This window comes from Sesamum indicum, linkage group LG2 (genome assembly GCF_000512975.1).
Source record: "Sesamum indicum cultivar Zhongzhi No. 13 linkage group LG2, S_indicum_v1.0, whole genome shotgun sequence".
NCBI lineage: Eukaryota > Viridiplantae > Streptophyta > Magnoliopsida > Lamiales > Pedaliaceae > Sesamum > Sesamum indicum.
In genome coordinates this window covers 14,063,514-14,084,836 of record NC_026146.1, presented here as the reverse complement: position 1 = coordinate 14,084,836, position 21,323 = coordinate 14,063,514, and the positions used below count along the sequence as shown (strand labels likewise).

The 21,323-nt window shown below is 35.6% G+C and overlaps 2 protein-coding genes across 3 annotated transcripts; one reads left to right on the top strand and one right to left on the bottom strand.

Moving 5' to 3' along the window:
• On the bottom strand, window positions 587-7,072 carry LOC105156123 (calumenin). Of its 2 annotated transcripts, none has more exons than XM_011072173.2 (7): window positions 6,276-7,072; window positions 5,555-5,657; window positions 5,385-5,450; window positions 2,893-3,066; window positions 2,710-2,806; window positions 1,032-1,172; window positions 587-967 (listed from the first exon to the last, which is right to left on the bottom strand). In XM_011072173.2, exons 1-6 carry the CDS (start codon window positions 6,862-6,864, stop codon window positions 1,047-1,049), a joined length of 1,155 nt encoding a protein of 384 aa, XP_011070475.1. In that variant the 5' UTR covers window positions 6,865-7,072; the 3' UTR covers window positions 587-967; window positions 1,032-1,046. The 2 variants fall into 2 exon arrangements, with proteins under 2 accessions (XP_011070475.1, XP_011070474.1); XM_011072172.2 differs by having other exon boundaries at window positions 587-958; window positions 6,276-7,071.
• LOC105156122 (biotin carboxylase 2, chloroplastic) lies at window positions 9,157-20,843 on the top strand. The gene is made up of 17 exons (XM_011072171.2): window positions 9,157-9,330; window positions 9,472-9,542; window positions 10,335-10,660; window positions 13,266-13,407; window positions 14,476-14,574; window positions 14,680-14,736; window positions 15,603-15,674; window positions 16,281-16,370; window positions 16,738-16,797; window positions 16,917-17,102; window positions 17,201-17,293; window positions 17,402-17,483; window positions 17,712-17,818; window positions 19,249-19,324; window positions 19,830-19,876; window positions 19,970-20,032; window positions 20,509-20,843. The coding sequence occupies exons 2-17, from the start codon at window positions 9,492-9,494 to the stop codon at window positions 20,563-20,565; spliced, it is 1,608 nt and encodes a 535-aa protein (XP_011070473.1). The 5' UTR covers window positions 9,157-9,330; window positions 9,472-9,491; the 3' UTR covers window positions 20,566-20,843.

Genomic DNA, 21,323 nt, shown 5'->3' with positions numbered 1-21,323 from the left:
TAAAATTAATTATATATGAGAGTGTTCGTGAATTGTTCCCTATTAATTTATATAATTTTGTTTAATTGGGAATTGTTCGATAGGGAATTTATTTTTGCTCCTTTATAGAAGAGATAATTATATTGGATCAATACTTCAAAGGCTAAATTAACTAGGTTTTCTTAAAATTTATCTTAATTACAAATTTATTATAATTTAAAAATTACAAATACCTCTTAAAATTAATAATAATTTAATAAATATTTCCTCGTGACAGCACGTTATAGAAAAATATCTATTAAACAAAGTTAATTTTAGGAGAATATATTTAATTTTTCAAACAACGAGAAATTGTAATTATGACAAGGCTCGTAAAAGTCTATAGTAGACCCTATCTCAAAAAAAAAAAACCAGGACTCAAACACATGATTAAATACAGATTCATAAAATCTCAGTATTAACCGCCAAACTACGATATAATAGGTGAAAGGAATGCATATTTTATCCAAGACAACATCTCCAAAAAAAAATAAAAAAATTGGAATTTGCAGGAAATAAAAAATTCCCACGAACAAAGGTTGAAAGAGAACCACAAAACTCTGCAAGAATTGTTTGCTATAAATTCAATCAGTTCAATCAAACAAAAGTTCAAGTTACAGTCAGTGGTATAAATTAGGTCTTATCAAAATAAAGTGAAAGAAAGAATGGACAAAGTATATAATAGAATGCTATGCCTGCAAAAGTCTCAAACTATTGAACCACAAAGATCTATAATCTGCAACAGAGACAGGAGAAGTGAGCTATGTGGTCATGCTTTTCAGATATCAAACTGAAGTAGAAAGCAACAGCAGGTACTTGGGCACACACCAGATCACATTCTAGTCATGATCCACACCCCGTTCACTTGCATCGACTATTTAATGCTATCGTACATGTGCGAAGAACAAAATTTGAGACGTCTTGTTACTATTGGGCAAACCTGTATGAGCTGTTCGAGGTTATAAGAAGAAAATAATGATATGTTTTCGAGCCTAAATCAGAGCGTTCCTCACCTCTCTGTGGTGGATCTAGCGGAATTCGTCGTGGTATCCGTAATCATCGTCGTCGTCCTCATTAAACACCGCACTGTAGAAAACATATGGGTTCTCGATCATCTCCATTAAGGTGAGACGACCATCTTTATTTGTATCCGCCTGCAGAGACAGGAATCGGAACTTTAATATTGTCCCAACTATTACTTCTTGTAGGTATGCAGTCATTATTCAAATCCAAGTATGATCCTAGAATTGATAATAAGATCTGTTATGCAAGACCAAGGGGGTTCTTGAAAATCCTTGAAATCCCAAAATTGCTTATGAACGAATCATGTTCATCATAGCCTCAAAACAGTTCCGTGAATTTCTCATCTGTCTCTACAGCTTCATGTCTATAAGACCTGCTGAAACTCTATACTTGGAGCTAAAGAAAAAGTGTATAGCAACAGCAGTAGTAGAGTATAAACTGACGATGTTGGAAACAATGTGCGTCCTATGAAAGCTTGCCACATGTTATTAAGTCGGCATGGATATGTATGAAAAAGGTGGAACTCACAAATGCAAGATGTAGGTCTCATGAAGGATTTACTATCATGAAAGCCCAAGCATAACAGATTCATGGCCCGGTTTATGCATGAGGGTTGAGTTTTTCTTAGTGGGGGACACTTAATGTCGAGCTGGTAACAGGGTGGACCTTATTGATGGAGGAGAACTCTTAATAGAACTATTGTAGGTTAGAAGTATATGAATCCATAGTATTAGATTAAGTAAAGCCTGTGAAGGCTCCTTGATTAAGTCATATAAGAGTTACGGAACAAATTCAGATTTATTATCCAGCTGTGGACCGAAGCAGAGAACAGAATGTCAGGCAAGCAGGAGAGTTTCATTTGCTTCTTGAGGGTACGGACTTTCTAAGGTATTTGATGCTGAAAATGTAATTGGATGGATTGGAAGAAACAGCAAACATAGAAATTACATGCCAGAAGAGAGAAGAAAAGAACCTTTCCAAGGGTTTACCATAATTACCCAACATAAATATCAATATTTCACAAAATCAGAAATATACAGATCTACAGGACTTCTCCAGCGAGAGAAGAACAACGTTCTCAAAATTTAAAAAAACCAGTCAGTTTTAGATAAGCATACAGGTGACCAAAATAACCTGACATGCTTGTTTTAGTAAAACCATACCTAAAATTATTTAAAAAGACTCTACAGCAGACTCAATTAAGGACTATTTTGGGTTGTAGGAATTGTGTTCAAAAGCCTCCATTTAAGTGGAAAAATTTTAAAAAGCGATGGAAATTTACTTTTTACTTGAGTCTATCATTATTAGCATCACAGCGACTATAATTTGGAAGCAACGAAATAGAGCAGATTATTAATGAAAATTGTTTTTGAGTGCGAGTGGGTTTGGGCTGGGAAAACAGATGACTGGGAGAAGGGAATAGCAAGAGTAAAGTAAAAGGGGGCAAAAGAAAGCCATGGTTGGTGGGGTTTACGGGAACTAGTCTTCCTATCCGGAAAGTTATTGTGCTTTCCTCCTTACTACAATTAACTCCAGGACAGTTTTCTGTTTCTCTAGTGTCCTTTCCCAGTTTCCCAAAATCATCTCATCAAAGTATTCAGCATAGTAAAACACAATTGTAACCATTTGAATATTTCACAAGTCATTCAATATTAGTTCAATAAATACCTGCTGCATAATATACTCGGACTGCTGTTTGGCATAATAACGTTCTGATGGGTGAATCTTTCCAATAATGGGTAGCAATTCTACGTCAGACAAGTATCTGCAACATAAGTAATATATGTATAACGTCAAAGGCATTTGTCCGAATCAATAAATCGATTCAAACAAGGATGATTAGTTTGTTACCCATCACCATCTTTGTCGAGCTGGGCGAACAACTTTTTAGCTGGGGCCTCAACTAAATCATCAGACTCGTGTGAAGAATGGTTACCCTCTTCATCATAGTTTCTAACCATGTCAAAGATCCCATGGAAAAACTCTTTAAAGTTAATCTTACTATCTCTATCACTATCTCCTTCCCTGAAAGAGGAAAAACAACAGTTCATGAACAAACGAGAAAAGGGTGAATAGCAAAGTAAAATAACTTTTTCTCAGATCAGCACACACAGACAATAGCAGAATAATATGGTCAGGTCGATGATATCAGAAATCATATTTATAGGCATTGTTGAACACAAATAGAAGAAATCAATACATTGCTCAATTACATAATAGCAAAATATTGACAATTTCATCAGTGGAAGAAGTTTTTGGGGAATTGACTGCACATCCATGTGCAAAAGTAAAGAATAAAAAGCTCATTAAATGATGATACTTATATCCGGTCCTATAATTGCCCATGCATATCTGTCTATCTGTGCAGAAACATCTATAAATGGATGCATCATTATATCAAATGTTTATGGATCAAAGCAACTCAACCCACATTCAAAAGATAGTTTTGTTAATATATAATCGACTCCATCTACCTCTCTTGCATGCGCAGCCTCGCGGTCAAACACCAACAAACACCCAAAAGAAATCATAAAGTTTGAGTTGCTCAAGGTTTTGGTCAATATTCCCAAATATCCTCCTACCAGTTCAGTCAAGTTCATGCTCGAGCACATGCATGTTGATGCTAAAAACATGAGTTTTTTGCCATAGCTACTCCGTTTTCCTTGCTATTACCTCAACTATGTAATAATGAAGAATTACATGAAACATCAGGTTGACATTAACCCTACACATGATTCTATTTACCCCAGCTACAGCATAATAAATAATCCATATGCTCGATCACGAGTAATACTCATTCCCTAGTTCAACCAAATTGAAGAATTGAAACTGCCAGCATGTTAGAAAATGGTCTGAGGGAAAAAGAGAAGAACAGATTAGGATAGGTGAGTATAGTCACTTATATGATTAAAAAACAGACATCCTTAGCCTTCCCAAGTTTAGCAATCGCAAAAATATTCTCTTCCACCTTATTGTCAATGTTCAAGCATTAGTATAAGATATCTTCTTTGCTTGTTCATCATATTGCCAGACTCTGTGATCTCAACTTTGCTAAACATTAATAAGTTTCTGAGAATTGCCAGAATAACATGACATTACAAAGCTAAAATATTGGTTCAAACAGTAAAGTTCTCAGAAAAAGATTACAAGATGACATTGCATATTGACACTTAACTGATCTAATAAGAAGACCACAATTCACTTCTGGAAAATCCCTCCAATCATTAACATGCTAAGATATAACAAAAACTACTTTGTTAAACCTGGAATAGAAACATCTACATGGGCCGATATAGGAGAAAATTGTTACTAGCAGCCTTAACCTAAATCTTCGCCGAAATGATTTACAATTAATCCGTCTGGAAATTGTGGTCAAATGCAGAGATTGGTTTAGGAGTTGGAAAGGATGGTGGTAATACCCTCTCTATGGAGACTCTGTGAATGACTTTGTATTACATTGCAGCCTTGTGTGAATCACTTGACGATCATACATAAAGATGTAATAACTAGAAAACCTCTCCCTGTTAAACAAATCTTTCTCTGACCGCAAAACACAGGTTAATTTAGGACTTGCAAAACTGAAAGGCCTCATTCAAACATTCGCGAATTGTACAACCTACATTAGTGCACTACTACTCCCTACTTCTGATTGCTATTACTGTGTATTAGCTTTAATATATAAGCTGAGTATAGTAAAACTATATAGATCTAGTAACTAATGGTTAAAGGCAAAACTACGTGACTAGAGTATTTGTTAAGAACTAGAATTAACCTTATATAATAGGACTATTTTGATGGTGGAATAATGTAGTTACAGGAATCAGCAACGCAGATTATAACCTTGGCATCATTAGACTGAAGAGGGTCAAAAAATTCAGAATGGATTACTTCCAAAGCATGGCAGGCATGAGTATGACATTTTCTCCTTTCTCGATAAGGGGGTGGGAGGGTATGGGGGATGGTCTACAGGATTCCTTGTATACTTTTAATCACGAATCACAACATTGGAAAGTTGGAACAAAAAATAAAAACCCCAAAAGTTGTCATGATTAGATATAGTACAATAGCCAAGTTGTCCAACTCGTAGGAACCAAATGTTGTAATCAGCGTCTCTGCAATAAGCATCAAAACGTGGACTATCAAGCAAGCCATTTTAAAACAAGGGCCAACAAGTGGTCGGAGAAAATCATGATGATGATAATTATAAAGTATTTGCTACCATTTGAAAATGAAGGAATAAAGCACTTAGGAAGCTACCAGAAAAAATTAGAAATAAAAAAGAAGAAACAAATAAAGAGCTCTCAAGAAGCTAGACAACTAAAATTAAAGAAAAGTTACAGCACCTTATTTCCTCCTGGCACAACCACCGAAGCAACTTTGGATTGTTTGTATCAGCTGGATGGAGAAAACTATAATTGAAAAGGAAAAATAAATTGAGTAATTGATGAAGAACACTGAATACACATAAGTGAGGCCAGGTAAAGTTGAACTTCCTAGCTGATCAGAAGCTTACTCATTAAACTCTGTAATATTCAGAAGCCCATCTCCGTCTGCATCAGCTGCATTAAAATGCTCCTCCTTCCACCAGCCCATATCATATCCAAATGAGGTATTATCTGGATGAAAAATGTAAATCAAGAACAAATTACAACTCGGCCACTCTTATGTTTCCTACTTGAGGGGTCACTTCTCCTTGTAAAGGCCCAATTTTACTGAAAAGCCAAATGCCACAAGAAAAGTTTAACTTGCTTATTCTTTGTATGTTACCCGTTATCAAACTTACAACAATCAAACATCTTTTACACTCTATATATTAGTCAAAAATTGGTGATTATAAGCACAGTATAAACCGCTAAACACATTAGGCAAATGAACTGACTTGTAATGCACATTAAGAAGTTTTAAACACTCTCTCTTCTGACTAAGAAACTCATATCTACTAAAGTTTTTTGAAGGATGATCAAGATCCGAACCACCAAGAATTAACATATAAATAAGCAAAGAAAAAGAGTTTAATTTCTGCTCACAGATTTGAAATCCTAATATTTCACACCATGGTTTTGAAACAACACCATTAATATTCCACAAAATTAAAGTAGTGGTTTCTAAATCTCCAAGGAACCCAGTTTAAACAACTTTCAATTGCTTTGACAACAATGAATTGACAACCAAACACAAAGGATTTCAAACCACAACAATATCCTTCAAGTCGAAACAAATCACTGAAAAATCACCTGAACTCTTGACCCAGCTAGGGGCCTCATACTCGGCAAACGACACAAACCCATCTTTATTCTTGTCATGAACTTCCATCTCCCTCTCAGTCCTATGCAAAACCTCCCTCTGCCCCTGCTGCAAGTTCCACTCTGTCAACTCTCCCTCACTCACAAAATCATCAACCGGGTCAACATCAATCTTCGGGAACAGAAGGATCAGCCTGTAAGTCACATTGAACTTCTCCTCATTGTTCAAATAATCCTCGGCGTCCATGAAATCCTCCCACTCGGGTTCCGACGCATCATGCCCCTGAGCAGTCTTCGACGGATTCGAATCGGAATGGAGCTCCGGGTGGTGGGTCTGGAAGTAGTGGTGCTCCCATTGCTTGTCCTCACGCTTACGCTCGATGTCGGCCACTAGTGGGTCGAAGGCGGCGCGGTTGTGCTGATGGTGGGGGTCGGCGGGGGGAGCGAAGGTAAAGTTCGAGCGGAGCTTGAGGCGGCGGTGGCGGTGGCGGCCGCCGTGGGACTTATTGTTGGAGCGGGATATGAGGAGGAGAAGGACTACGGCCACTGCAATGTAGATTATCACTGAAACCTTGCCCATCTGCTCATCAAATCAAAGGAACCAGCTCAAGAAACGCAATGTATCCCACTAATCGCAGTACTGTATGAATTTGATTCTCTCTCTACGCATATATAATCATGTATGCATCAAGAGAGAGAGAGAATAGGTGGGATGGTATGGAGGAGTGGTGTAGATCTGTTCGTAGTTGGAATATTAAAAAGAAAATTGCAGCAAAGAATAGAATGTGAGAAGCGTTGTAAGAAAATAATCATACATTTGTTCTAAACAATGATGATCTTTTACATAGTACTCCTTTTTTCTCTTTGATGTCTAGTTTGACTTGATTTCTTGGGAATTAATGAATTAGGGCTCATTTTATTTCAATTTTTTTTCTAAAAACTTTTTCTTTTTTTTTGGCAAATTATTTGTAAACCCACAAAACATATATTTTCTGATTTTAGCTTGATTTATGTATTTATTTTCTATTATTTATATAAAATAATCTTTTCCGCTTATAATGTGAACAATCTGGTATCGTCTTTTTAGAATAAATTTTATAATAATAAGAAATACGATTAACGTAGACAGGCATTCCACGCCAATTGCAAATAATAAAATTGCCCTGTCCACAAACCCCAAGTTAGCTACACATTTTTTCACGATAAAAATCATGGGACTCATGTTAAGTTAGAACATACAATATATCGCATGTAATTGAGTTGCAAGATACACCATTTAGGGGATATATGAAAATCAAATCATGTGTTCGTACCAAGCCCCTTGTTTAGGAGGTTAATGGTATAGGTACACGACTTATCTCGATTGCAATTACTAGCTTGAGTGGTTCATAAGTGTTCGTCTCCCTAACAATACGTCTTTTTAAGACAAAATAATAAAACTTATACAAAGTTATAGCATACAATAACGCATGGAATTGTGCATTAATCAAGTGACAAGCTGCATCAATGACAATGAAATTTGTGAAATATCCATTTTTTTCCTGTATATATATGGATTTTTTTCCCTCAATTTTTCTTTAACATATATTTCTAATTACATTATATATTATATTAATATTAATCATTATATTTGATCTCTTGATATAGACTGATATATGTTGTCCATTACATCAATTATTACTTACATTTTAGATGCATTAGATGGTTGTGAACTAGCCATAAGTGGGACAAGCTACTAGAGCAACACTCCATGTACATAATATTGAATGAAAATGTGTACATCCAACTATATCACAATTACAAATATAGTTATAATGATCCTCAAGTAAAAATAAATACAAGTCAAATCATTTCAAATGTCGTTCATAATAAAAGAACTTGATGTCGAATTAATAAGTTTGAAAAGCAATTCAAAATTTATGGGTCATGAATGTTTGGAGAGTTACGAACAATCAAAAAGTTATTTATAAAAAAATGTCCATAATAGAAAATTTATATCTATTTTGAAGTTTGAAGAAGAATAGAAAAATGAATGCATTAGATTACAACTTGGAAAACATTAGAAAATGAGAGGAAATTAACAAAATTTTCCACATTAAATGATATTTCCGTTAAGTTTAATGGGAACGTCAACAGAAGGACTAAATGTGCCAAAAAAAGTAAAAGTTTGAGAATCAAAATTACAACCTTAAATTATTTGAGAACCAAAATCACATTAGTGATTATATTTAAGGACAAAAAATGCACTTATCACTATTTTTTCGCTTTTAGTATTATGTTTATGAATGACAACAAGGGCTCGCCCCATAATGATATATAGAGTTAAAATATATATAAAAAATTATTTAAAAATTTACATTTAATATCATAATTTTTCTATTAATCTGTATATATATACATAAGTATAAAAATAATAAAAAAATATTAAAAAAAGTAACGGGGCCGAATTTGGGGTGGGTATGGTATGAAATCGAGATTTGCCCAGAATCCAGCCAAATCCAATTCATTGGACACGAATTGGTAGAGAAAAATACCACATTCGCTCCAAGTGGTATGGGTTTGGGTTGGGTAGCTGGATTGTCATATTTAATTACATTTATACAATAAAAATCTATATTTCTAAATTCTAAAAGTTAATTACGCACATTAATGATCTATACTAATAACAATAAACAAGAAGAAGCATTTGAGATTTAGTGACGATGTTTTATGATACTAATTTTTTTATTGCGTCGATAATATTTATAAAATTATTTTTATTTATATATTTATATTTTAAGAAAATACCATCAAAATGAAAACACTTCCCCAAGGGCAGTTCAGTCTAATCCAAAATACCAATAAGTTAATTGCACAAAGCCAAAAACCCTTTGGCGGAGCTTTCAATCTGCTCAAAGTCTCAAACTCCCTCGTTTTCATCGACCCTCCTCTCTTCAAATCTTCTCTACCCACTCTCTACCTCTCTATTTCTCCCTGTTCTATCTCTTTCTCGCTAGCAATAAGGCTAATCCCCGATCAAGATTACTTTTTTAGAGACATTTCTGAGGTATTTCTGCAGATCTAATGCGCCTAATACTTTAAGAAACTGCTGCTCTGCTGATTCATGACCGCATTGTTGTATTTTCTGGTTTCTATGATGAGTTTTGGGTAATGGGTTTGTCTTGCACTGCTGGTTTTTGTTCTTCAGGAGGATTTCTTGATCTGAAGATGGACTCTGCCACCATGAACTTTTGCAGCAAATCTGTCTGCTCGCCTCCTGTAAGTATATTTACTTGTTTGTCTTAGCACGTTTCTTGTTTGTTCAGTGAAATTTCGGGTTTTTGGAACATTTCCATTGTTGTTAATAGTGCATTTCTGGGTCTATGATGTGTGTATTACGGAGGAATGCATGTGAAGTGGATTCAATTTGGAGGGCCCTTTTAGAATAATTTAGAAAAAAAAACGGCTTCTCGTTTTTTCTGACAATTTATTTGGTCTCATTCGCGTCCTTAAACCTCTCTTTTGATCTGTTTAATATGTAATTACATAGTTGAGTCTGTATTATTGGGAAGTACATAATTCAGCGGCCCAAAAGTTTTAGGACCTTATTGTCTTTGGTGCTGCTTGTGTAGTATGTTTTCATAGTATTTGGAGAATTATCACTTTCTGTGGGTTGTTGCTCCTACTTTTTTGTGCACTCAGTGGATAGGTTGGTTGTATGACAAGCCGAAGAATATAACTTTACTGCTTACTTCTGTCCCTACCTACTTGATAATGTTTCCTATAGTAGGTTTCACTAGAAGCGGGTTGAGTGAATAGAGTTCAGGTTGCAGAATTATCTCCAGTTTAGATCTGTGCGTATGTGATGCGAGACCAATCATGTCATCTAACTGTGTGCTTCTGTTTATGCATGTTTCTGGGATGTCCATCTTTTCAATAGTGCATTTCTGGGTCTACGACTATTGTTTTCCTTCTGTAAATTTGTGCACTGCAGCCTTATTATTTTTGTTTTGTAGGTTGCCTGTATAGCCTTGGCCTATAAATTAAATTTCTGTGTATTATGTGTGCAAGGGTTTATTCATGGGGAGGACAACAGGAATCAGGAGCTCCCAGTGCAGCTTTATGGCAGGAAGTAGAGTTAACTTCCCCCGACAGCGAGTCCAGGCTTCTCGAGTTGGTCATAAATCTGGCAAACGTGGGGGAGCTCTTGCTGCTACATGCCGCGACGATAAAATTCTGGTTGCTAACAGAGGAGAGATTGCTGTTCGTGTGATTCGGACTGCCCATGAGATGGGGATCCCTTGTGTTGCAGTTTACTCGACAATAGATAAAGATGCTCTTCATGTAAAGCTGGCTGATGAATCCGTTTGCATTGGGGAAGCACCAAGCAATCAATCGTAAGCCAACATGAACTTTCATTTATTCATAAACCGTTATCGTTTTCCCTCGATCAGTAAGAACTTTATTACTCACTGGCTTGAGATATGTCTAGCTTGTCCTCTTATATAAACTTGGTAGAACTTGAAGAGTCACTCAAAAGACTGGGTAATCTGAGAATAAAGCACATTGGGAACAATATGTCTTTTACCCAATCTTACCTTTCTTAAATTGTGCACCAACTCTATGACATTGAAAGTTACGACTTTATGGAGCTTGATGGCTCCATATTTGGCTGGTCAGTTAGACTTTCAGTCTACTCTGGCACCTATGGTGGCACTAAATGACTATCCAATATCTGAGATTGCTTTCTGATCGGACCTGTATGTCCGATGTAACATGCACACATGAAACATCTTTGAACATTATTTTGATCTGTTTCCACGTTAATGTTATTCAAGTGTCTTCTTGTTTGTATATGGGAACAAGGCTGCAAGAAAAAGAAATGAATTTGTCTGGAGTAGGCGGGGAAGGAACATGTGTTTTTCAGCTGGTCTTCTTTCCTCTAATAACTACTGTCTATTTTCTGCTCTCTTGTGTCTTTCATTTTCTGTGCAGTAGTGTTATGTGTATCAATTCGTGATAGTGACATAGTTAGCTGTACAAGGGAGTGGCTTAGTTAGTGAGACCCTAGAAAAAAAATTAAAGAAAGTGTTGCTATGCTTGCACCTGATAGCCAATGGCGCGCGCCATGGCCCGAGGCACAGCCCTCGAGCCATTCGTGGCCTATGGCACTAGCCTTCACAATGGCAAGGCCATGGCGCCCGCCTGGGAGCCGTTCGGGCTGTTGCCCAGGCGCGTGCGAGGTGCGCCTGTGTGAAAAAGGGCCTGGGCGGCTGGGTGGCCCCATGAAATAATAAAAAAAAACCCTAATAATTAAGGGAAGTCCAGCAGAAATAAATAATCTGAATACATGATATTACACAAGTAACACAACAACTGTTCATCTTCCTGCCTCTTCTTCTTCTCTTCCTGCCTGCTGCCGCTGCTGTTCCACTTCCACTGTTGAGCCGCTGCTGCGTGATTCTTTGTGGACCTCTCTTTTTTTCTCTCTGTTTAGAACTTTAAACTGTTACTGTTTTGATTTATTTAAATTTTAATTTCTGAAATTATGTAATTGTTTGTAGACTTTAAGATATGACTATGTTATGTACTTCTTTAATTAAGTATAAATATAAGTTAAAATTATCAGTTTTCATATGTTTTAATGATATAAGTATGCTATGAAATTTCAGTTTCATACTTTCAGTAATTCAACTATAAGGCTGTATGTATTGTTTAGTTTAGTATAAAAATACAATATATATAAGTACTATGTATTCTTTAAATTTTAATTTCTGAAATTATGTAATTGTTGGTAATCTATGTCTATGTTATTTACTTATTTAATGAAGTATAGATATAAATTAAAATTATCACCTTTCCATATGTTATGATTAAAATATGCTATGAAATTTCAATTTCAGACTTTTAGTAATTCAACTATAAGTCTGTATGTACTGTTTAGTTTAGTATAAAAATACAATATATATAATTACTAATACTACGTATTCTTTAAATTTTAATTTCTGAAATTGCTTCTCTAATTTTTGCAAGGAAAAAAAATATAAGTATTATTTATTTATTTTAAGTTCTCAATTTGTTGTTTTATATGTCTTATTTAACTCCTTATACATTAATCTATGTCAAAATAATACTAATTATATAAATATATAAATTATTTCTTATATTTGCGCCATCCTTCAAAAAGGCGAGCGCCGCTCCGTGCGCCGTGCGCCACTGACTACTATGCATCTGATGGCACTAGTACATACCTCTTTCTAAGGTTAAACTTATTATCACCCTGCTTCAGCTTCCTTTCCCCTAATGAAGAGAAAGCACACTGTTCCATCATTATTACTAATAAGTGGAAAAGAATTTTAAAACTGGAAAATTTGCTAACGGGAGGCTAGGGTGGATAATTCCACTCTTTTATCTTTTGATTCTTTGAAACCGGAAAATTTGCTAACGAGATTTGATGTAAATGCATTATCTACTCTTGGAGTGCTAACTTGTTGTCAACAGTCATGTCATTGTTCATTTAGTTTTTGACAAGTTTTACTGCAAGGCTTCATATCTTTGGAGAAACTTATAATAATAGTAACAGTAAACTTGATCTTTCTTTGTGTATCTCATAGATATAATTTGAAAAACATTTTGGTTGCTTTGGGAATTCATCAAGTGTATACAATTACATCTAGCATGCTTTCTCCTCTGCCTCCTTTGTCAACCAAAAAACTGAAAAAAGAAAAGGTCGGTGTGTATTATGTCCTCTTCAAATCTCTGAGGACCATTCTTTTTGATCATTAATAATAGGCTAAACTATGTTACTTCAAGCGATAAAGACACAGGCATATACAAAACCTTGGAAGCCCCTTCTTTAGGGGACAAAATAAATCAGCAACATTTATCATTCTGCATCATTTACTATATTTTCCTGTAGAAGAGGAGATTTAGCATCTTTATGTTCACATCTGATTGTGTGTATTCTCTCTCTCTCTCTCTCTCTATTTGGTTTTCTTACAGTTATTTGGTGATCCCAAATGTCTTATCTGCTGCCATCAGCCGTGGATGTACCATGCTGCATCCTGGATATGGTTTCCTTTCTGAGAATGCTGTTTTTGTTGAGATGTGCAGAGAACACGGAATCAACTTTATTGGACCAAATGTAAGTTCTCTAGATTGAAATATTTATACCAAGTCAAGTTTATTGCGTGTATCCTCGAATCTTGGAATATCTGGTCTGCCAGCAAAACAGCTGACTGTTCTATGACCACATTGCTGATACTGATTCTACTCGTGGACCAATAGCATGAAAGCTGGACTTATGGACTTCCTTAATATTCCGACAAGCTATGTTAGATCGTCTTTTGTTGGGTTCAAGCCATTGTAGTTGTAATGGGGATGGTCTATGGTTTGAGCATTGTAATGACTGAATGAAGCTCGGAAATGTTAAACATATAAAACTAATGAGTGAATCGCTGTTACTGTTGCCATGCTAGTTGTTGGATAAGATTGTATTATCTCCTGGGAAAGGTTCGTGTTTCAGGGCTGGCCACTACCTATGCATGTTTTGTGCTGCTCATTGAAAAGATCCTGTCCTGTGCATGAGTTACCATTTTGTGGTATACTGATCTTTTCAGCTTTCTCTGTAAACTTTTCAGATGATGTGGTAGTTTGCGATTCAACCAGTTCCTGGGTGCTGAAAAACCATCATTTAACATGTCTGGGGGCTTGCATAAAATTAGATTCTTGGTGAAAAACCATGAACCTTATTTGTGTTTTGACTGGGGAGAGGGGTGACAGGTGATGGTGGATGGCCTTTCAGATGGGAGCTTTCTGTGGCAAATTGGAGATGGTGGTGAAATGCCTAGGATTTGACTCTTTAGTCTGGTTGTAGTTTTGGTTGTGCATAGTGAAAATTTTTAAGGATATCAAGTGGTGGGTGTTAGATGTTTGGATAATTGTACTAGCAGGTCATATTGCCTCCATTTACATTTAGTTACTATATAAGCCAATCTCTGTGGGTGGTAAATATTTCTGATGGATGCATGCACTCTCCACCCAGACCTAAAAACTTTTACAGTCAAATTAACATGTTTGATTGTTGTTCTTTCTCCAATGTTACTTTTCATTCCAAATACACAGGCTCTTCATAATGTTGGTTTTCCCAATATCATCTTGATAACTGCTTTGACATTATGAAATTACAACTTTGAAATTTCTAACCTTGCAGCCTGAGAGCATCAGGATCATGGGTGACAAGTCAACTGCTAGGGATACAATGAAGAATGCTGGAGTTCCGACTGTTCCTGGAAGTGATGGATTGTTAAAGGTATTGTCTTTTGTCGAGATCAGTACAACTTTTCCTGGTAAATCCAATATTCAGTTTTCTATGCTTATCCTTTTTTTTTTTATCAAATGATTCTTGTCATTGCAGAGTACTGAAGAAGCAGTGAGACTTGCGGATGAGATTGGTTATCCTGTCATGATCAAGGTAAATTTAGGACATATCCTGCTTATCAAGTATCAAATATTCCATGTGAAGATTAAATAAGATTGCTGCATAAAAAAATAGTGCAGTACGTGGAATTATATTTAGATGCCTTAGGCAATTTTTAATATAAGAAGAGTTGCTTTCTGTGTCAGTTTAGGTTGGCATATTGTGGCATTTGCTGGTTCAGTATTTGTTTTACCTACTAATCAGTTACTTGTAAAATATCTTTGCATGTAGTCACTAGGATGGTGCATGATCCACATTGTAAGATATCATTATCTACCTTAATGAGGCTTTCAGCATATGCCTCCACATTATGTGATGCAGCAAATTATTCATCATCGGGAGGCATTACTGTTTCAGTTTCTTGTTATATATAGCATATGATGCATGTTTGAGGTTCATATTCTTTTGCCATAGGTATATATCTACTCAAATATGCATCATATGCCAAGTATAACAAATACTGATATTCTTTTGAATGGACATACTTATATAAGTATATAATACAAGTGTCTGTTTGAAGTATTCTCTACTAAGCCTAGAAGCCCGTTTAGTAAGAAATGATGAGGTATCCTAATCCATCACTAAAGTGAGTGGTGCGAAAATCTCTCCTATTTTATGTTGATGTATTGCCCAGATAATGAATGCTTTTTATACAATTCCTCTAGAATCTCCTTTCAACCTCATGCCCTATTAATCTCAAGTACTTTTTCTACTCCCAAATTTTATTTAGAAGTACATTCGGTAAAGTTATTTGTGACATGGAATTGCAACAAACAAGTTGTGATACACAGATTAGTCTTTCTACTGGAAACATCGTAGACGTAGTTGCTTTGGCTTACATCTACTTTATCCTCTTGAAGGCAACAGCTGGTGGAGGAGGACGTGGAATGCGCCTTGCTAAAGAACCTGATGAGTTTGTGAAGTTGTTGCAGGTATTCCATGTTTCCCTGAATTTCCTCATCAAGTAATCTGTCCATTGTGTCTTTAATTGACTGACATGAACTAATCATTCACCTCTTAAATGTTGCAACCTTTCCACAAATATTTACAAACTCTTGTGGTTAAGATTCTTTTGGTTTGCGAGAATATCACGAGTATCACCTGTCAACATGCGGTCTATTGTCAGATCTCTTCCTTATGCAAGTCGTAAAGCAATCATGTGAAGTTTTACTGTTCTGATTTATTGGAAGCGGCTTTATCTAGCATGGTTCTACTTGAAGCATGGTTTTTTTTGATCTACCTCTGTCTAGTGCCACATGGTCGCTGAAGGGGAATTAATTATCCAATACATTGCTTTGCTTGCTGTACTGATTTTCAAATCATAAATTCAACATTTATGTCAAGCCTGAAAGTTCATATTCTCCAGATGCATATACTGTACATAACCTGTCATTGAAGTTCTGATGTTGTTCATACCTGCTATAGTTTGAGTTAAATAGTCCATACTGTTGCTTCTAAAATTTATTCTTCTATTTCCATTTCATGATGTTAATTCTGATGAAGTGATGGCTTATGTTTTATTTCTTTTTGGGGGACAGCAAGCTAAAACTGAGGCTGCAGCTGCATTTGGTAATGATGGAGTTTACCTAGAGAAGTTTATCCAGAATCCAAGGCATATTGAATTTCAGGTAGTAAATAAGCTTATTTTGTTACCAAGTTTCAAATTCAATTGTACTTCATATGATGTTAACAAAATTCAGTTTAAAATTTGTTCAACTGACTCTGAAGAGATCTAAATAGATCAATGTTATACGAAAGTATCTCAACTAAACTGGACCGGGGAGCCTGAGAAATGACCCAAATTGTTAGATATTATTTAACTTCTGGACAGACTAACCACAAGAGGATAAACTATACCTTAGCGCATATCAATCTGCTGCCCTTTGCTGAAATTTAGGAGCGTCTGGTTGCTTGCATTTATGTTAATGCTTCACTTTGGCATGCATATTTCTGAATTTATGACTTTGACACCTGTACCTTATGTCACTTATACAGGTTTTGGCTGACAAATATGGTAATGTTGTGCACTTTGGGGAACGTGATTGTAGTATTCAGGTAGACATCACAAAATGCAATAATTGAGCTTGTTCAGCTAGTTGTCATTTTATGAAAGTATGCTTCTTGGTGTAAGCCTGAGTGGTAGGTGATGATTCATTCAAAATGCTTGTTTGCAGAGGAGAAACCAGAAGTTGCTAGAAGAAGCACCTTCTCCCGCATTAACACCAGAGTTGCGGAAAGCCATGGGTGATGCAGCAGTAGCAGCGGCAGCATCCATAGGTTACATAGGTGTTGGTACAATCGAATTCCTTTTGGATGAAAGAGGATCATTTTACTTTATGGAGATGAACACTAGGATCCAGGTGAAAAGAGAGAAGCTCAGACAATCTACTGGAGTAAATACTTATCTGAGCTTCATCCTTGATATATATAATTACCATTTTCTTTTATCATGTGATAGGTGGAGCATCCAGTTACAGAAATGATATCATCGGTTGACCTAATTGAGGAACAGATTCGTGTGGCTAGGGGAGAGAAACTTCGCTACACACAGGTATTTATATATTTTTCTTAACAATCACGGGTATATTTATCATGGTCTTCTAATACTTTTGCTCTAAACTGCATTCTGTAATTGGTATGAACATTTTCTTATCTATAGGAAGATATTGTACTGAGAGGTCATTCAATTGAATGCCGTATCAATGCAGAAGATGCTTTCAAAAACTTCAGACCTGGACCAGGTATGCTTTTGAATTCTGTGTGTGCTGTGGAATTCTTTTCTGCTACAATTGAATCAATCCTTCAAATTGAAGTTCTTTAAATTCCAAATTGGTACCTATTGCAACAAAAGGGAATGAGAAAATCATGTACAAACATGGATCAATAAGTGATCTTGTGCGCTAGGCCGCAGCACTTCATTTGGTGGTTGTTATCTTCCATTTTAATTTCTGTTCTGTTGACGTGAACAGGAAGGATAACTGCGTACCTGCCTGCTGGAGGTCCATTTGTGCGAATGGATAGCCATGTTTATCCAGATTATGTGGTTCCACCTAGCTACGATTCCCTGCTTGGAAAGGTTTGCCCATTTTGTTTGTTGTGAATTTACACTCTAGTATTGCGATAGAAATGCTTAGAACCTTTCTACTTCATTTGGCATTAATGGAAATAAGATGGAGATAATTAGATAATTACACATTAATATTTACTTGACATTTGCTTCTAAGCATATTTTATTACCCTCGATTTTCAATAATCTTTCTGTAATGCAAGTCAAGGAATTCATTCGCATTTGAGCTTTCCCAATGGAAGGAAAACTTATTGAAATTCTCTAATGTGTGGAAATATCTGAAAAAATAATATATAAATGGATAGCATCGAACTCGACTTCGACTAGGATTATCTAAATGAACCCATTACCCCTTCTAGGTACTCTATATCCATTTTGAAGGATTATGTATAGGGATGGCAATTGGACAGGTTTAGAGTGGGTCTGGCTGAATCTGAGACCTGCCATTGCATACTTTTTGTTTGTCCGAGACCCGCCCCATCCACTCCAAAGTGGCTGCCCTGACTCCAGATGCAGCGAGTCTAACATGCAAAACCTAATCAAATTTTCTTTTTACTTCAATTAATAAATATATTGATGTTAAAAAGTTAAGATTATTGTTTATAAGTATCTAATAAACTATTATTATATCCAAGATACAATTTATTTTACAGATATATGTATTAAATAAAAGTAAAAATTAAATAAATAGTATATTTATAAATATTATTCAGGGTAGGTTGTCGATTAGACCTGAGACCCACCCTCGAACCCAATCTGGTCCAAAAAGTTAGAACCTGTCCCTGAACCCGAAAGTTAGACTGGGTGGGTTGAGTTTGGGGCGGGCCTTGGTCTACCTACCCTAATTGCCATCCCTGCATATAACGATGCATCTATAGTTTGGATGGTATATTAGTAATTAGAAGTATGAGCAGTACACGCGGCGGCATCAAATTGAAGTTACTGTCCTCTAATGCAATTAAAACTTGTATTGAACTCTGATGCAATTATATATTGTTGCTTGTTTTGCCATTTATGACGATGATTTTTGCTTTTGGATATATATTTATATATGTATGTGTGTATATTAGACATGGTGGAAGCAATTAACATCTTCTTGGTAGTTGACAATCGTCCACATCGTGCTCTTTTCAATCTCAGAAAGAATGTTACAGTTATATCTCTAAGGAATTATTAGATTCCATTCCATGTTATAGTATGTTAGGGAAATTAATATATGTTCCAGATTTCTGTCATTGTTAAATATGTAAGTTTCTTCTTCAATATTTGCTACAGCCAACAAGAAACTTCATTGAACTATTAACTGTTCAATTCCTACCTGTTATGTTAATGTGTTAGCATAATGTTATGCTTGATGTACTCTTATTTCCTTCTTTTATTTATTAAATTGAAAATTTTACCTTTCTGAGTCCTAATATGTTGCAATATTTCAATTTTAGCTTATTGTCTGGGGTCCAACCAGAGAAAGGGCAATCGAACGCATGAAGAGGGCTCTTAATGATACCATCATCACTGGTAATAATTTGTGGCTTTCATTATGTAATGGTCTTATGGTCAGGTTCATGGCATCAGTAACATTCAGAAGTAAGGAACGGAATGAGCCAAGTTGTGTCAGTGTCATTAACAGTATTTTTGCTCATTGTACTCTGCATCTTCGACTTCAATTTTGTGAAAATACACCCCGTTGGTTGCTCAAATTATTCATTACAATCTGTCAAAAGGATTCTATCTATTTATTTTCTCTGTTCTTGTCTGTATCTCATCTATACTCAAGCTAGGGGATAATTTACTACGTTCCATCTCAGACCGGGACTCTTAATTGTAAAGCATATTTTTTCTTTTGTGATTAAATTCTGGGTCTCTATTAATTTTTTACTAGGCGAGTTTGTCTCCTCAAGAGATTTTAACTGAAAGTCCTCAATCTTGATGCTCATTTCTGTTAAATTTTTGCATGGTATAATCCAATACCTGTCTCTTTAGTGGCCCTATCTGTTCTAAAATCAATTTTCTTTGTGGCTAGGGGTTCCTACAACAATTGATTACCATAAGCTTATTCTTGATATTGAGGTAGGTTGTTACAGTTTACGGAAATTGGTACGCCATTGTTTTAAACTTGTATTCATCTTCAAGAACTTAAACTTGTGTCTTGCTTATGCGTAGGACTTCAAAAATGGAAAGGTGGATACAGCTTTTATTCCAAAACACGAAGAAGAGCTCGCAGCGGTAAGGAACTCTTCTTTGATTATGATATGAGATGACTGTTCTCAAACTTGGCTATTCTTTACTCACCTATGGGAGCACCACTCACCATCATTCGTGTGACCTTATATGCATGTAATAAGATCACATGAAACTTAGATGTTTGTTACAGACGGTCCTAAAATCATGGTGTTGATGACAAAATTAATTCGTGACCATGTTGATCATTTTTCTCTTCTATGTTGCATCTTTGACAAGAAAAGATTTAAGGATACTAAAAAGACCCCTCTAAACATGCACTAAAATGAGAGAATCAACGAATAAATCCAAAACTCTTCTTGGATCTACACCTCTTCTTTTTCTTTGCTACGACTTTCCTTACACCTAGTACTGCTTTATACACTGCACTCTCCGATGTCTGCTGGTATGTTGTCACCATCCTTATATCAACTCCACATTTTGTGGGCAATAGTTTAACTTTCAAAATTCTATGATTGCAGCCTCAACCAACTCAACCCGCAACCACACAGAAACAGCTGATTAGCACTTCAGCTTGAGATACTCTCAACGGCGTCCCTGGAAGCAAAGCTCTCTCTTTGATTTCTCCAATTCGGTATCGTCTCCCCAACTACATATTGTCTTTGTCAGTCAACTACTAACATTTTTGGTCACATGTATTCACATGTACGAATGGACGCCATAATTTATTTTTTCCTCAATTTTATCATATCAAACGAGCGTCGAATGTAAGTGATGGATTCAACCAACTGTTTGTTCAGTCTTTCTTGGTATAAAAGTTCATCATCAGCAGTTCATAAATGGCAACATTTCTTTCTGTCTTCCTCCAACCTGCAACCCCCCTGAATGGGAAAATTAGGAAGAAAATTATCTTAATGATCGATCCATCCTGCACTGATGTGTGCACAATTATTAGCTGGGGATAATTACATGACACCTGAAAAGTATGGTGAATTTTCTTTAGTTATATTTTATATTTCTCTAGTTAAATCAATTCTTTTCTTTTTCCTTCCTTTTATGAATAATTATATTATATTTTTTAATTTAATCTTTTTTTTTCCACCTATCCTAAATCCAATAAATACAAAAAATAATTTCATAGAACTTTAATAAAACTTGCAATTTGTTTTTAAAAAAATTGAAAAACAAGGGATCGAGTGTGCAAAGAACGCCAGAAAACATTTCAACTCAATCAGTTCTTTTATAATATAATCAAAGTAAAGGAATATTTATATAACTATCGCAATCAACAACAAAAGTCCTATTTCAGCAATTCTATTTTTATAAAATAAAAGTA

Bases quoted from the DNA above. Each gene is read 5' to 3' on its own strand.
- LOC105156122 (XM_011072171.2), top strand. From the start codon at position 9,492: ATGGACTCTGCCACCATGAACTTTTGCAGCAAATCTGTCTGCTCGCCT. The intron at 14,737-15,602 runs GTAAATTTAGGA...ATCCTCTTGAAG, and splicing joins GTTATCCTGTCATGATCAAG to GCAACAGCTGGTGGAGGAGG. The intron at 19,877-19,969 runs GTAGGTTGTTAC...GCTTATGCGTAG, and splicing joins AGCTTATTCTTGATATTGAG to GACTTCAAAAATGGAAAGGT.
- LOC105156123 (XM_011072173.2), bottom strand. From the start codon at position 6,864: ATGGGCAAGGTTTCAGTGATAATCTACATTGCAGTGGCCGTAGTCCTT. The intron at 5,658-6,275 runs GTGATTTTTCAG...TTTTTCATCCAG, and splicing joins TAGCTGGGTCAAGAGTTCAG to ATAATACCTCATTTGGATAT. The intron at 5,451-5,554 runs GTAAGCTTCTGA...TTTCAATTATAG, and splicing joins AATATTACAGAGTTTAATGA to TTTTCTCCATCCAGCTGATA.